Here is a 16,345-nt window from a genome sequence, read left to right as displayed (position 1 = left end):
ATTATATAAAGACGGTTGTTGATTTACTCGATAAACTGGAGCGGGAGTCAATGTAAAGATCTTTTCCCGGACCAGAAGGGAACAGGTGTCATTTTGTGTTATTTTGTAACAGGCAGGAGCAGGATATTTTTTCCGGTGATGGGACAGGACGGGAATGAGTGATAATCCACTCCTGTGTCAGTCTCTAGCGGGGAACACACCAGCTCCAGGAGAGGCAGCCAATGATTTATGATTTAAACCGATATTCAACACAGTACAACACTGACACTCAAGGCCCAAATACAGCCCGGATCCTCACGGTGTTCCAGATTAGAATCTAGTATACGTGTCATAAATAGTAGGCTATATTTGCAAGTCATGGTGCAAGTGTGGCTATTTAATTAGCTGGCATTACAGAGCTAAAACATTTTGACACTAGCTACACCAACACCTTTTAATTTGTTCTATAACACACAGCTTATGGTTGTATACACAAATTAGTTGTAAATACGGTACACTTATGGTAACACCATCACATGAATGACCGCAGTCCAGGTCGAGATGAAAGAGTTTGCACGTTAATCCTGACAACTGGCCTCCGAGGTTAAGTGAGGGCCAGCGGCTAGCTGTCTCTCAAGAGGCTGCGCCCCTAATAATTCATGAATTTTAACCTCCAGTAGAATAAAAAAAAAACTAGCCTGGTACAAAAATCCAGCCCCCTCAGTGTTAAACATACACATTAAAAATCTTTTGTACCAGGCCTTAAAAATGTTTAATTATGCTGTGAAAATGACCTATTTAACATGGGGGTCAATGAGAAATTGCTCTATTATGAAAAATGCCCTAGTGGCCACTCGCGAAACTGCACTTTTTGGCACTTCCGCATTTGATGACTCGAGAATTTGCTGTGCAGAAGATGAACATTACTTTATCACAGATTGTCTGTCTCCATGTGTTGTCACTATATAGGGACAGTTTCAACAGATATGAAAGAAAAAAAATTTCATAGAAATTATCGACTTCTGCTTTAATTTGCATTTTATTTCTTTTACATACAAATCACACTGCAGATTAAAATGAACATTAAAGATACAGTAGGATGCATAGTCAAAAGATTAAACTTCCCAGAAGTATTTTTTTGTGCTCCACGTTGGCCAGCTATAAAATGCTTCCTACATGATAAAATATATTAATAATGATCCAATATTATTATAGCATTACTCTGAAAGGGGCCTTTCTGCATGTTGATGTGGATTTAACTACCAACTAAGATAATTAGTGGTGTTTAATTTATTTATATATTTATAAATTTATTATAATGTAGCACCACTGATTATGTTTTTTCCAGCTCTCTCTCTCTCTCTCTCTCTCTCTCTCTCTCTCTCTCTCTCTAATGATTTGATTATTATGCATGATTATGTAAGAAAAATAATTAGCATGTGTTACATTATTACCACCTGTAATTACCAAGCATGTAGGAAACTAGTGCAGTGATATGGGCTAAATGAAGACGTGTATAGAGACTGCACCTATCTATGTTACATACTTTTAAAATGGAAAATCTAAGTCTGCGCAGGACATGTGATCAGAGCTGTATTCAAATACATATACTACACTAATATTTTAGCTGCTTTTAACTTGCAGTCACTAACATTGAGTTTGTTTGCAGTACAGTAAATACTGTATTATTGTTATAAGTAGGCCTAATTGTATTAATTCACAGTAGTAGCAATTAATTGACCTGGTTTGGTTTGGTGTCATTGAATTTTAGTTAAATATGCCCTGCATCTGAACAGATATTCAACTTCAAACCTTCATAGTTCGAAACTGCAAGCAACCTGAAGTTCTGGATGATTTTTTAATTTTTTCTGTTAACATAGCAGCCACGAGAAAATAACTCTATCTTTAGAAAGCCAATCAACAGACTGTTTGCATCTTTGTACTATATCTGAAGAGCTCACTCCTTTTAGATTGATGTTTTCTTTAATTTGCACTTGAAAGGAGCCTACTACCAAGATGCAAGAGAGGAAACTGCACTCACTTTATCCATTTTCTTGTGACATTTGGAGTGTGTGTGTGTGTGTGTGTGTGTGTGTGTGTGTGTGTGTGTGTGTGTGTGTGTGTGTGTGTGTATGTATGTGTGTGTGTGTGTGTGTGTGTGTGTGCGTCTGTGTGTGCGCCAGTGCAAGGACTGATTCAAACAGTGTTCTGATTCAAAGTGGTAAAGCTACGCTGCATTTCATTATCACTGCAGTGAGTTCATCTGTACAGTTATTTATCCATGCAAGCAAGTACAGAGTCTTAAGTTAGAAAATTGGCTGCTCATTGGAATGTTGGGATTGTAAAGTTAATGTATTCCAGTCTTTGGGAGATGAAAAGCCTGGGTAGGGATTTTATGTGTAAGTGCTTTCCTAAGGGCCCTGACTAATCAAGTTCATAAGAGGCTTGCTGCCTTTAAAGTATCATCTTTTTAATGTGGTTTGCTGAATGGTTCATTTTCAGATATTTATTTTCTACTTACTGGTTAAAAACACACACATTTAATAGACAAGCATAAGCAAAGCCAAATCTGATCTGCCGTATTGGATACTGCATTGTGCCTTCCCTTTTATTTACAAACTGGCAGGGAGGACATTATTTCATGTTCACGTTTGTAACATCTGTCTAGCCAGAAGGTTGAACAACATGTGGCAGAATGAATGACATAAGTGATGCCACTTGGGTGTGCTATGAGCAACAGCCCCCACCTAACAACAGCTGCACTTTTAGAATAATATGAGTAATTTTGCTTATTAGTAATGATCTAAAAAGACGTGATAGCACATGTAACTGCTTTGATATGTTCGACATATGTGCTGACACTGTATAAGCATGCTTATTATCATTTCCTTTAAATAAGCCAATTCACAGACAGTTTCATAAGTGTTGTGTCTGTAGTTGTAACCAAGATACTATTGCCAACATGATAGTCTGCGTCCTGTTAGCATTTCGTATTTCAAATTTGCCTCAGTATTTATCACGCTCTAATGTAAAAAATATTATGTGAAAATATTATTATTAATAATAATAATAATAATAATATGTTAAAAAGTGATTGTGTAAGGCCCACTGCCTGAACTCACTCCACCACTAGGTGGAGCAAACTACATTCTGAAAGATTTACAATCAGTGATCTGGCATTTGTTCAGAGCAGGGATTCTGTAATGTTTCTTTGTTTGTACTCCAAATAAATTACACTTTTACAGAGAAGATGCAGCTGGATTCTGTTTACCATCTGCTCATTGTCTCAATGTAATGTAACAGTGCACTGAAAAGTATATGTACTAACAATTTGTTTAAATCCTAATATTGGGTCTCAAAATCTTGTTGGTTTTCACATAAAGTGTGCTGCCTGTTATAAATAGTAATAGATGATTTTATTTGTTTGCAATCAACTGTTGCGTTAAATAATTCTTAATCAAGAACACTGTACTGTAACACTGTATTAGTGCTAGAGCTGTAATGTGACTTCTGGTTTTAGATAACAAAGCTCTTTGTGAGAAATAAATCAAAATATGTGTGCCTTTAAATATGCATAAAAAAGGAATGGCAAACTGGACATATGGTAGTCCTATTGTTTTTAATGACCCTTCATAAATTAATAAATATAAAAAATTATTTACTAAAATCAAATCATCGTAATACATGACACACAAAAATGAAAAAGTTTAGTTTATTTGTATATGTGGTTTTTGAGAAGTTCTGGGTGGTCCATGCATGCATTAAATGTTGCCATCCTCCTTGAGTAGAGGGTGAGCCTTGTGGTATATAAACTCCCACTCTGAGTCTGCTCTCATTTCTCTGGGTCTGGAGGGGCTTGCTAAGAAATCAAGGATGAAACTCCTTTTTGTAACTGCCTTTGCACTCTTTGTGCTCTCTACATTTGACAAGGCTGACTCTTCAGCTTATGACAAAATTGTTGCCCACAGTCGCATCAGGGCAAGGAAAGAAGGGTAAGCTTATCAGTATTCTTTCATTATGAATATTGGGTTGTTTTTTTTACAACCTTGTGATGTCATCTTAGTTCATATTTCATGCAATAATATTGAGCCTTGAGCATAACAACCATTACTTTTTGTTATAATTTCTGCATATTTGTCTCTTCTATTTTTATATGAAATCAGCTATCACAATTGTTTTACAAATATGAGTTTTTATCTTATGACATATGTACCATTGAATAGAATAAATCAGCACTGTTATAGTTATATATAACTTAAATCCGACGAATCAATTTCATATTCAGTAGGCATGGATGTCATTATTCATATTTCACTGGATGGTTTCAGAAGCAGCAGGGTAGTTGCCAAATAATTATTCTCACTTGACATCCTTGTCTAACCTAGCAGGGCTTTTGTGTAAATGTAAATTACTTCAGAATTGCCATAGAATCATACTCATGTGGTTTACCTGCTCATTAATGCTTCATCCCTTTTCACCCTCAATTCTCATCAGACCAAATGTCTGCACACTCCAGCAAGTCATGGGGACCAAGAAGAAGTACTTTAGTACTTGTCGTAATTGGTACCAAGGGGCCATCTGTGGAAAGAAAGCGTAAGAGTTGTTTCTTCTGTTTAAAGAGAACATTAATAACAAATAACAAAGTTTAACCTGAGCATCAAGTCTGTAAGTTTTTGAAAATGTAGCATTTCTCTCCAGTGTCTGCTTTTTCTGATGCTTCTTCTGAAAGGTTTTTCATGGAAACTTTAATGTTTCCATAGAGACAGACATCTGTTATCTTACTTTGAATGAAACAGCCTTGAAATGAAAAACACATTTGGAGACCCAGTCCTAAATCCTTTGTATTGGAGACTTTCCTATTGGATCCTATAAACTGTATGCTAGGGTTTTCATAACTTAAGAAGCCTCATAGTCGTTGAATGCCACAATGGTGAACCACTGATTCCAGGATATGATGTGGCTGCAAAACGTTGACTGTATTCATGAATGGAAAAGAGTTCACCTCAGTCAGACAACCTCTTTTTCTCTAGCCCCCTCAGCACTTTTGTGTTTAAACATGGATTGGGGCCGTGGTTAATTTACAGTCTCTCTCTCTCTCTCTCTCTCTCAAACACATTCAGCTTGCCCTCTATGCTTGCACTATGCACCAAGTTATGCTTGGCATTCTAAATAGGCTTAATTCTTCATGATGAATACACAATGCTCATTTGGCAAATGATAATGTTGAAATCAGCCAGAGAATTTAATATATTTCCGTGGGAGTCAGACATTGGATTGTGTGGAATTAATCAAAAAGATAGCTGGGCCAAAGTTGAATTGACACGGTAAACTGGTTTACTGATTTACATCTCTTAAAGTATGATGATGCAAGGTTTCCTTAAAGCACAACTTATAACTAGTAGATTCCAGTTTGAATTGCACAAATATTTCTTCAAAATTGAGTTGCATTGGAGGCTGTTTTGACATTCCAACATTTCATAAAAATGAATTTTCACTTTTGTTTGAGCAAAAAAGAGTAAAAGAAAAGAAAAACGTGTTGACTATCTCAGACAGGATACAGACCGAGGCTTCTGGGTCATGGCTGACTGCACATCTTAAACAACTGTGTTTGAATCGAAGTCGAATGGAGTTGGAGGGACAGGGATGAGATCACACAAAACCCAATGGGGCAGAGTCTGCAAAACCCATGCTACATTGCTTTCCCACACAGAGGGATTGTGTCTGGCCATGGCATTGGAAACTTTTGACTCTTCAGCATCTCTATAAGAGAACTGTTCCACTAAGAATCATGGTCATTTTATCAAACATAATATATTCCGTGTGTGGCTTTATTCCAATTCAACCCATCACTAATGGGCACTTTGGTTATACAAACGTTTCTTGGAAACCGAGCTCTGGAAGCAGAAATATTATCATTTGTTGAATCAAACCTCAGTGAGACATACACAAGTACTTTGGCTGCTAAATAAAGTTAGACACAGCATCAATTGCCAGAACCTACTATAAAAGCAGTCTAAGCCATATTAGGTCATCTTTGTCAGAGAGTTAGCCTAACTTATATTGTGTTCAAGATATATATATATAATTCAAAGTGCTATATTTTCTTTTAATATATATATATATATATATATATATATATATATATATATATACACACACATATATACATACATATACATATATATATATATATATATACATGTGTGTGTGTGTGTGTGTGTGTGTGTGTGTGTGTGTGTGTGTGTTATACCAATTCAATTTGGAATAAACCTTTTTTTCCTAATTAGTCTAAGCCAGGCACTTTACGCTGATGTCAAAGGTATATGAACATGTATTCCGCTACAGGCAAAATTTAAAGCTGATTGGCAAAATGGTGTGCTTTTAAATCTGGTCAATTATTAATATAAGTGAACTGTAATAGTTTTTTGTGTTATGCTTGTGAACTGAAAACATCTGGGGAGTTTGTAGAAGACAGGGTTGACGGAACCGTCAGTGGGTTATACTGTAGATTTGGTTGGGGAATATATTCTGCATCATGATAGCTACAGTAATGTGTTATCATTTCATCTTTAATCAACCAACTAAACCGTTTAAACTTTATCAACTAATAAGAAAAATGATGGAGGTATTTTTTGCCCGAGAGCAGGTTCCATATTAGTTTTCTAACAATAAAAACTGGGCAGTCTCCAGTAATGAACTCCCTAGCCAACTCTAGAAGCATGTGCTATTGTTTATGCCTAATTGTTTAAGCCTAATATTTATTGTTGGATAACTGTTATTTGAGGTTAAATGCACATCTCAGAATGTCCAAGAGGTGGAAACAATGATATAGTTCCAACATGTTCAGACCTGCTGACACAAGGGGTATAGTCATGTTTATATGCAGCTGCACTTTGAATTTTACTATCCTCCTCGGGCTATGGTGTCCAGCAGTCTTTACAGTAATTGGAGAGCAGACACTGCTTCTCATGTTTGTCCAATCCCAAAATTAACATCTCTTTGTTGTATCTAAATTATCTAAACAGGAATCAGAATGCTTATTCTCTAAATTATATATATGAAACAATGTTATTTTTTAGATTAGCTCAATTGTTTCCATGTATACCATCTCACCATTTAAATGTTCCTTGTGTCAACTACAATTCGCTAAAACTCAACTGTCTTTGACACTGCTGTTTTTCAAGGCCAAAATCTTAATATTTCTGAGGTTAACCAAATGCCACATAAAGGCCAAACTAATGTTTTAGCTTCAAAGAGGAGGTATTGGTAATATAAATACACTACTGTAATTGTAGCATAATCCTTGAGGCACCCTTTCCATTAGGTTTTGGCACAAACTGTAGGATCACATTCGTTTAGTTTACTGTTTGGGTAATGGAGGAGATAATGAGTAACATCTGAAACCAATTCTACACAAGACCAATGTGGGGTGATGATTCCGCTCAAAGCATGGCAGCCAGAAAAAAATACAAATAACTTACTCACCACGATGTTGAAAAATGCTTACAACACTATTTCAAGGGATGTGCTACTTATTTGAGATGATACGCACATTTCTAATCTGTATGTTTTGCCTGCAGAACTGTGCTTTATGAGTGCTGCCCGGGGTACATGAAGCTGGATGGAATGCGTGGTTGCCCTGCAGGTACAGTGGTTTAAGTGCTTCAATGTAATGTCAATGTGTAGAGGTTATATGAGGCCACATCATCCAACTGTAGAGCAGCTGTGTGCTATTTTTGAAATTAGACCAAATAAACTAGAAGAGACTAGTGTAGCATATTGTGGACATATGTAGAGTCATTCTTTTCAAGTCTATTATCAAAATGGCAGGCAGACATCAAGTTATTGTAAATCTCTTTTTAGTGGCCCCGATTGACCATGTGTACGGCACCTTGGGTCTGGTAAAGGCCACCTCAACCCAAAAGTACTCTGACATTTCTAAGCTAAGGCCTGAGATTGAGGGACCTGGATCCTTCACCTTCTTCGCCCCCAGCAACGAGGCCTGGGATCTATTGGATGAAGTGAGTCAAGAACAAAACGAAAAGCTGTGGAGGCTTTCTGTCTGGGATGTTTTAACATCTCCTTTTCCTCACCTAACAGGAGTCCAGAAGTGCACTAGTGAGCAATGTCAACATTGAACTGTACAACGCTCTGCATTATCACATGGTCAATAAACGCCTCTTGACCAAAGATTTAAAGAATGGAATGACAGTCACCTCCATGTACAACGACCTCGGCCTCCAAATTAACCATTACTCCAATGGGGTGGGTATTACCATTCATATCATAGCAGTTGTCTAGTAGTTAAAAATAAAAACACTTGGTAATGTGGTATAACCATGAAGCTTGTTTTGTACAGGTAGTGACTGTGAACTGCGCCAGGATTATCTATGGCAATCAGGTTGCCACCAATGGAGTTGTGCATGTCATTGACCGTGTTGTCAGTGCTCTTGGAAACACAATCCAGGATGTCATTGAGGTTAACGATGACCTTACGACTCTGAGTGTAAGTAAATAACGCAAACACTGCTGCAAAAGTGAGTCACACTGGGTTGCATGTGAGTTTGATATTGATATTGGTGAAAAGACAAATTCCTTGTCTTATTTAGTTAATTTAAAATTAATCTCTCAGATGATGTGTTGGTTATGTCTACTTCCTGCAAATGTTTCTACTGTGCTGTAATGTATATTGACATTCCATTCACCATTTAGGAAGTGGCTCAAAATTCTGGATTGTTGGAGAAGCTGGGTCAGCCAGGACATTACACTCTCTTTGCCCCCACCAACGAAGCCTTTGAGAGTCTGGGCAGTGAAGTGTTGGAGAGACTTCAGGGCGACAAGGAGGTCCTTCAGGGTAAACGTGACTTTTATTCCTAGAGGTCTGTCGCTTTTCCTTGAGATCACCCAAGGCTATTTAAAACATTGTAGTGTAGACAGAGGATGTATATTAACTGTTGCAAAATGGGACCATATTTACATTTATAGATGAAAATACAGGAAAAGAAAAGCAGTGATCTGCCAGCGGCATGTTTCCTAGACTAAATCACCCATGAAGAGATTTTTTTCAATGTCTTCCAACTCATAACAGATGATGCTGCAATGGATCTGGAACTAACACACATTTGGCAAGCCGTACATGACAACGTTTTGTTGAAGAGCAATAAAAATAAGTTTCAAGTTTCAAGTCATGCATGGAATTGTTGGTCAGGGCCCGGATCAATCTTTTTTATGTTGTGAATAGGTTCAGATAAATATGGTGTAGCCATTGATATTTTCCCATTTTTGCAAGAAGTGTACCAGTACAATAATCAATCAGAGGAAGTTAAAGCCTTCAAATATACTGTGACTCTAAGCTCTTGAAAAATCCTTTTTAAAACAACAAAAAAGAAGTGCAAAATCTCAACATTTTTTTGCTATTAGCTTGTTTTACATCAACACAGAGAGGCAGGAAACAGCTGCTTTATTGAGCAAGCTGGTCAAATTGGCAACCATCCAAACTTTTTATTAGCTGTCAGCTTGCCTTATGATGTGAGATCAGGCCATTTCACACAAAGGTCAACAAAACTTTGACGAAAGCACAAGTCTTGTCTCTCACGGACTCAAGGGATCCAAAGGGTCTTCAGGTTCCCAGGGTGTTATAGCCTCAGCTGCAGTTTAACACGAGAGAGAACATAAAACAGCCCATGTGGCCAACTGACCTACTCAAATAAACATCTACCTATACACCAAAACCCAATTTTTTTCAAAACTTTGTCTCATTTTTTCAGCTCTCCTAAATTTCCACCTCCTGGGCTCAGTGCAGTGCTCTGAGGCCATCATGGCTGGTACCTCTTATGAAACCCTGGAGGGCAACAACATTGAGATTGGCTGTGATGGGGAAAGTTTAACAGTCAATGGCATCAAGATGGTGATCAAGAAGGACATTGTCACCACCAATGGTGTCATCCACCTTATTGACCAAGTGCTCATGCCAGATTCAGGTTAGACTCCAAAGTTTTCTTTGTATTTAAGCATCCCTGGTTCACTACATGCAAGTGTGTATTGTGCCAAGTGTTTGATGTTTTTCTGTAATCCATATTTTAATGGAGTTGGATGGGAATCCCCTTTACACTTTAAGCTAAACAGGTGATGGAATTGGTGGGAAGTTCCCAGTCAACCTTTGGTGACATGGTGTCCGAGCTGGGCCTTTCTGCTGCCATGAGACCAGAGGCTGAGTACACCTTGCTGGCCCCCCTCAACGTTGCTTTCAATGGTGAGTAACATTCACCTTATTTAATTTCATCATGCACCTCCTCTGTTTTCCATTCAGCAGGTGGCTAAATATGAACCCTGGCTGCTACTCACAGTCAGAATCTGGAATAAAGACTGATATTTTTTATTTTCCCTCGAGTGCCCTGTCATGAATGAATAAACATGTACATAAATGAAGCTTCAGGGAAATTATGGTTTTATTGGCACACTGGAGGAGCATAATGCAATGTTTGACCAAATACCCACTCCCCCAAACATTCCTGGAATTTTCCCGAAGGAAGTAAAGATGTTTTCTTTCTGTACAAAAGACTCTGTTACTACTCTCCTGTAAGAAGAACATGTAATTATTTGAGGTGGAATACTTTTAATTTTATAGGCATACGGTTTTAAATGTGTCAGCAATGAACAAGGCAGAAACAGCTGGATGTAACTGGAACCGGATTTTCAAACTGTAAATTCTTCTGTGTACAGTACATCATGTCTCATGATTTGTAGGTTACTGTGACACCTACTGATCTGTGCAGTAAATCAAGTCAATAACTCATAAGTCTTTGCTCAAAGTTATTATTGCAACTCTGCTCTCTGTGCTATGTGGCCAAAATAATAGGAATAAGAATATAGATAGCATTTCTGTTGCTAAAGTCAATACATTATATTAAATGTACAATGTTGCTGGTATGTTTCATTTTTAATGGGAAAAATAAAACAATTTATTTCCTCTGCAGATGAAGTGATGGCCATGGATCAGAGGTTGCTCAAGATTATCCTGGAGAACCACATCTTGAAGAGAAAGATTTCTCTGGGACAGTTGTACAATGGCCAGCGGCTGGAGACCATTGCAGGAAAATATCTGAGGGTCTTCATCTATCGCACAGTGCGTCTTTTTCTCTGAAGTTGTGCCTAAAAATTGTGGCTGGGTGACACTAAACACACACTATATGCATTACCCCTTTTATTTGACCATCAATCCTCATATATTTGAGACATGACATTAATCCCTATTGTGTCTAACTTGTGGATTATTTCTGCAGGCTGTGTGCATTGAGAATTCCTGTCTGGTAAGAGGCAGTAAAGAAGGAAGCAACGGGGCCATTCATCTTATGAAGACTCTGTTGAAACCGGCGGAAAAATCTATGTTTGAGATTCTAACAGAAAATGGAGGGTTCAAGTAAGTACAGAGCAATGTTAGTAAAAATGGACTGCGGTATCAAAATGCTGCATACTACTCAAACCACATTTTTCTGTATCTTTCCAATAAATCCACATGGCGCATATGGGAATGAGAAAGTGCTGTTCTTGCAGTTTGTCAGCCCTCAGTGGTTTCCGTAACAGCCAAGTTACTGTTCTCTCCTCTCCTGCAGGATCTTTTTGTCTCTGATGGAAGCTGCTGGCTTGACTGACCTGCTGAAACAGGAGGGAGACTTTACTCTGTTTGCCCCAAGCGATAAAGCTTTCACTGCCTTGAGTGACAGTGACTTGTCCTTGTTGAAGAGTAGGTCTCCCATAAACCCTTTATCCATTAATGTGTTTCAAGCACTTATGTTGCTAGTTGAAAATCGCGATAAATAAATAAATGAACGATAGTTAATATGTTTCTTTATTTCAGGTGACATAAATGCTCTCAGAACCATCCTCTTGTATCACATCAATAATGGTATCTTTATTGGTGGTGGTTTGGAGGCTGGGGTGACAAACCTTCTCAAGTCTCTTCAGGGCAGCAACCTCAAAGTGATGCTTGTAAGTATTTAGCACAGCAAGCTTAAACGTCTTTTATCTTGAGGTAAATTTGAATGCAATTGTGTTTTTCCTTGTGTTATCTTTTATTATATCGATATAAAAATGTATTTGAATTATTCAGCCAAATTATGGTCAATCATTATTATCTGATACAATCTCATCTTCAATTTTGAAACTCAGTAACCTTAGAAAGCTAATGACAGTCCATTCCTCATATTTTAAATAACAGGTTTATTCACGACCCATTTTGTGGTTTTCTTGTTTGTAATTGTTTTAACTGTCTCCCTCAGGCAAACAACTCAATGCAAGTGAATTCCGTCCAAGTCCCTGAATCTGATATCATGGCCACAAATGGAGTCATTCACTTCGTCAACCAAGTCTTGTATCCTGGAGGTACAGTTTTCTCCAATTCAACTTTATTAATAACCCCTTTCTGTTGTAAATCTGTCAAGTGATGCACTCTCTGCACTGTTTTTATAATTGTTGTAAAGGCTCAACTGCAGCTAACGCCCTGCACTTTCTTCCAGATATCCCTGTTGGAAGCCAGGATTGGCTCATGCTATTGAAGAGGCTCATCAGTTACATGCAAATTAAGGTGTCACATCAAATATGAACTTCTTGTTATAAAAGCTGCTAGGATTATACAGTTAAGAGAAGGGTGCAGCTTTCTGTGTGCAGGTGATTTGTTTTTATTTCCTCTTAGGATGCCAAATACTATAATAATACTATTTAACATAAAGTACAAGACAAGAATCTGCTTGAAAACAATCCGTGCAGAGTATCAAGCTAGTGGTTTCAAGTAAGGGTGCTCTGCTCAGCACATGTTATTTGTTTAATTGTAATAGACTTTGTTATGCAGCATACAAAAAAATGACTATCGTCATACTGTATACCAGAGATTTTAAAAGTGTGAGGTGGGTCTTTTCAGGGGAGGCTCAGTGAAATACTAGATATTACATTTTTGAGTGGAGACCCAGTCTCAGACTTTGAAAACCCCTGCTGCATACCATGTTGTTGATATGTGATCTTCTGTAACATATTTTAACCTGTTTTACAGTACATTTCAGGATTCAGGTATCAAGAAATTCCTCTTACATTTATGAGTAAGTATCAGTATTTTTATGTTTATATGATTTAATTTTTTTTGCAATACAGTATTTTTAACCTCTTCAGTGTCATTAATGGCTTGATATTTCCTGTTGTTATTAGAGACGATCATCACTCGTGTCGTCCAGGAAGGTACAGTAATGATGATTGCAGAGTATCATCATCATGTGATTCCTAATCAGTAAATACTGACAGATTGGAGGTGGTTAATGAAACAGTTGCATGCATATAATCAGGGAGAAAATATGGAGTCCACTGCTTGTTGATGGACAGATACTGATCACTAAAACTTTTCACTAATCCATCATTTCACACACATGCAAGTACATGCACACACGGGCAGGTTTTGACAGCTATAGTTAGCATTAATCCAAGAGAAGAAAAAATACATCATTTTTTTCCTACTGGAATAATTTTTTGATTATGAATCACACTTGTCAAAGCAAACCTTTCTGATCCAGTGAAAGGTCCATTTGTTATGATACCTGCATACAAATGGAAAATTTCCTGTATCAAGGGGCAATGCTATGCTGCCTAGACTTTCTAATCATGTCTTCTTTGTTTTTACAGTTCCTGAGGTAACCAAAGTGACACGGGTTATTCAAGGGGAACCCTCCGTCACCAAGGTTACCAGAGTCATCCAAGGTGAACCCTCAATCACCAAGGTTACCAGAGTCATCCAAGGTGAACCCTCCATCACCAAGGTAACCAGAGTCATCCAAGGTGAACCCTCCATCACCAAGGTTACCAGAGTCATCCAAGGTGAACCCACCATCACCAAGGTTACCAGGGTCATTGAAGGTAAATATTGTTTATATTTTCAATCCATATGTCATATTATATAATTTATCATCTCAAAAACTCATAAATGCTGTGGTCTGCAGGTCCTCAGTTCTCAGTCAGCTCTGGCATCACCAACGTTGCCCTGGAAGGTCAGTGAAACTATTTCAGATTTAACATTTAAGGATAGTTGTAGTTATTTAAAGCATCTGGGTTTATTGTCCTAGTTTGTGTCTCTATGATTATCAATGGTGTTCAAAGTTTTATTGATCACTTCTCTGTATGTCAGCTTCCCGACTGGTTGGATTATAGACAAATATTTCCCACTTATAGATATAAAATAATATACATTATATTCACATTTTTCAAGTAATGTACTACAAATAATTACAAGTAGGGAATTAATATACAGGCATATTATATTGGATATAATGTGTAATGGATTTGTTACAATGTTTATATTACCATTGCTATATTAAGGCTAAAATAACCACAATGCAATCGGCCTATTCTTCAAGGGAAAGTTTTCTATGCATCTCTGTACTCTGTATTCCGTTTCCCATTAATGAAGTTTTCTTTTTCCTTCAGGAACTGACATTTCCAACATGGAGGATGCTGATAGACTTGCCCAAATTATCCAAGGTGAGTTTTATCAGTTTGTACGTCTCAGTTCCTGGGAAAGAATAGTTCATAAATGACATATGACTTATATGTTTGTTTGCCTTTATAGAAGGCAGTTCAAGAAGAACTTCTTCCCGAAGAGTTATAGGTAAAGAAAATCAGTTGGTCTAACAAAAAACGAAAAACCTGCATTTTTAATAAATGCAGTGTAGCCTGTAAGCTTGTTCTGCCAGTCAACTCACAGCTATGTTTACGAGGCATACTTTTCTACCTGCATCATATATCCAACATCCCTTCAATAATGGCAGGTGTACTTAAAGGAATAATTCGACATTTAGGGAAATACACTTAAGCTACCTATTTTTTTTGCTGAGAGATAGATGAGAATACAGATACCACCGTCACAGGAACTTTTGGCTAGAGAGCTAGAGAGCAAGTAAGCACATTTCCCAAAATGTCAAACTATTACTTTAAGCCAATTGTGCGTTGCTCACTCTTTTGCTGCCATGCCTGCCGCCACAACGCTCTCATGAAAGCTATGCTGATACTTGGTGCTAATGCCACTGTGACTGCTGTTCATACTGCATAGCATTTCATGAGCCCCATCTCCACCGCAGCATTCACCTGTAGGCTCAGAGTCAATACGCCTCTGTAAGGGTAAAGTCATTATCATCACTCCCCACTCCCTGCTGTGCTGAGCTTCATGTGTGCTTATGGGGAGTGATGAGATCAGAGCCTAAATGCCAAACTTCAACACAGTCCATATCCAACGTTCAAATAATAATATATTCCAATGGTTTTATCCTTTTTTTCTTTTAACAGCTGGAAATAGGAGGAGGGTAAGAAACTGAGCATGGATGGATGAGAATATCAACGTTGCAAAGGGAACAACAGACTTCGATCACAGAGGTTGAAACTGGTATTTTAATGCAAGGGATACACTTAAAATGTAAGTGATTCCAAATATACTGTAAAAGGTATAATTGACAAGATAAACAATTCTAATAAACAATTTAATGGTGCTTTAAATGTATATCTATTATGAGTGTGCAATGTCTGAAAAGAGTCCGGAATATGTAAACAGGGTCCAAATTAATATTTTGGCTTGAGTTTAAAGACATGGAGCAAGTCAGTGTAGCAATAAAAACTTTTAAATCCAAGCCATTAGCTATTAAAAAAAAACATTTCTCTCTGCCATCGCTAGAGGTGAAGGTCATAACAAGGAGATTTTACTAGCTGTGTGGGACATTTTATGAATCTCAGCATGATAAATATTGAGAAAGAAATTGTGGTGTGTTTCCAGACTTAGACTGTTACATTCTTTCATTTCTTTGGCTGAACATTGTTGAAGGTTTCATGTGAATTTTTTCTGTGCTTGTATCACTTGGATTCATGTATCCAACTTCAGATTTTCTCCTTCCTTCCAATAAAGTGCATTTTTTTAATATAAATGTGCCAATTTGAAAAGGGCATCTGTAGAAATTGTTGTTTGGAGTGATTTCTAATGTACTTAGATGGATCTTAAGTAGGTGTCATTGGTTCAGAAAAAGAAGTCTAAAATATCAAATGTCAAATATAAATATTAGGCATATATTTTACACTTTTGTACTACTAATTGTGTGCTAAGTACAAAGTCTAGAACTGAAAATATATTTGATTCATCCTTTTCAATCGCCCAATACTTTTTCTGCATGTTTAAGAGCAAGCATGACAGTCTTGACACTTTTGGAAAATACATGTAAAATATGAAATAAACTGGGTGTTAAAAAATGAACTTGTTTACTTACATAAAAATTCAAAATAACTTACATCAGCCCAGTTGCTAGAAAAGAATGCAGGCATTGTACTTTCTGTAAAACACAGAAACATT

The 16,345-nt window shown here is 37.3% G+C and overlaps 1 protein-coding gene across 3 annotated transcripts; it reads left to right on the top strand.

Moving 5' to 3' along the window:
• Positions 1-3,816: 3,816 nt before the first annotated feature.
• Positions 3,817-15,926, top strand: postnb (periostin, osteoblast specific factor b). 3 transcript variants are annotated; one of them, XM_083914307.1, is made up of 22 exons: positions 3,817-3,971; positions 4,474-4,572; positions 7,560-7,624; positions 7,843-8,000; positions 8,080-8,244; positions 8,339-8,485; positions 8,692-8,833; positions 9,747-9,959; positions 10,097-10,231; positions 10,956-11,104; positions 11,262-11,398; positions 11,592-11,722; positions 11,837-11,967; positions 12,258-12,360; positions 12,495-12,562; positions 13,025-13,070; positions 13,177-13,206; positions 13,645-13,875; positions 13,959-14,006; positions 14,443-14,496; positions 14,585-14,623; positions 15,298-15,926. In XM_083914307.1, exons 1-22 carry the CDS (start codon positions 3,853-3,855, stop codon positions 15,324-15,326), a joined length of 2,439 nt encoding a protein of 812 aa, XP_083770433.1. In that variant the 5' UTR covers positions 3,817-3,852; the 3' UTR covers positions 15,327-15,926. The 3 variants fall into 3 exon arrangements, with proteins under 3 accessions (XP_083770433.1, XP_083770434.1, XP_083770435.1); XM_083914308.1 differs by lacking the exon at positions 13,177-13,206; XM_083914309.1 differs by lacking the exon at positions 14,585-14,623.
• Positions 15,927-16,345: the final 419 nt, after the last annotated feature.

The sequence above is a fragment of the Echiichthys vipera genome, assembly GCF_963691815.1.
Source record: "Echiichthys vipera genome assembly, chromosome: 5".
Taxonomy (NCBI): domain Eukaryota; kingdom Metazoa; phylum Chordata; class Actinopteri; order Perciformes; family Trachinidae; genus Echiichthys; species Echiichthys vipera.
This window is presented reverse-complemented; position numbering and strand designations above follow the sequence as displayed.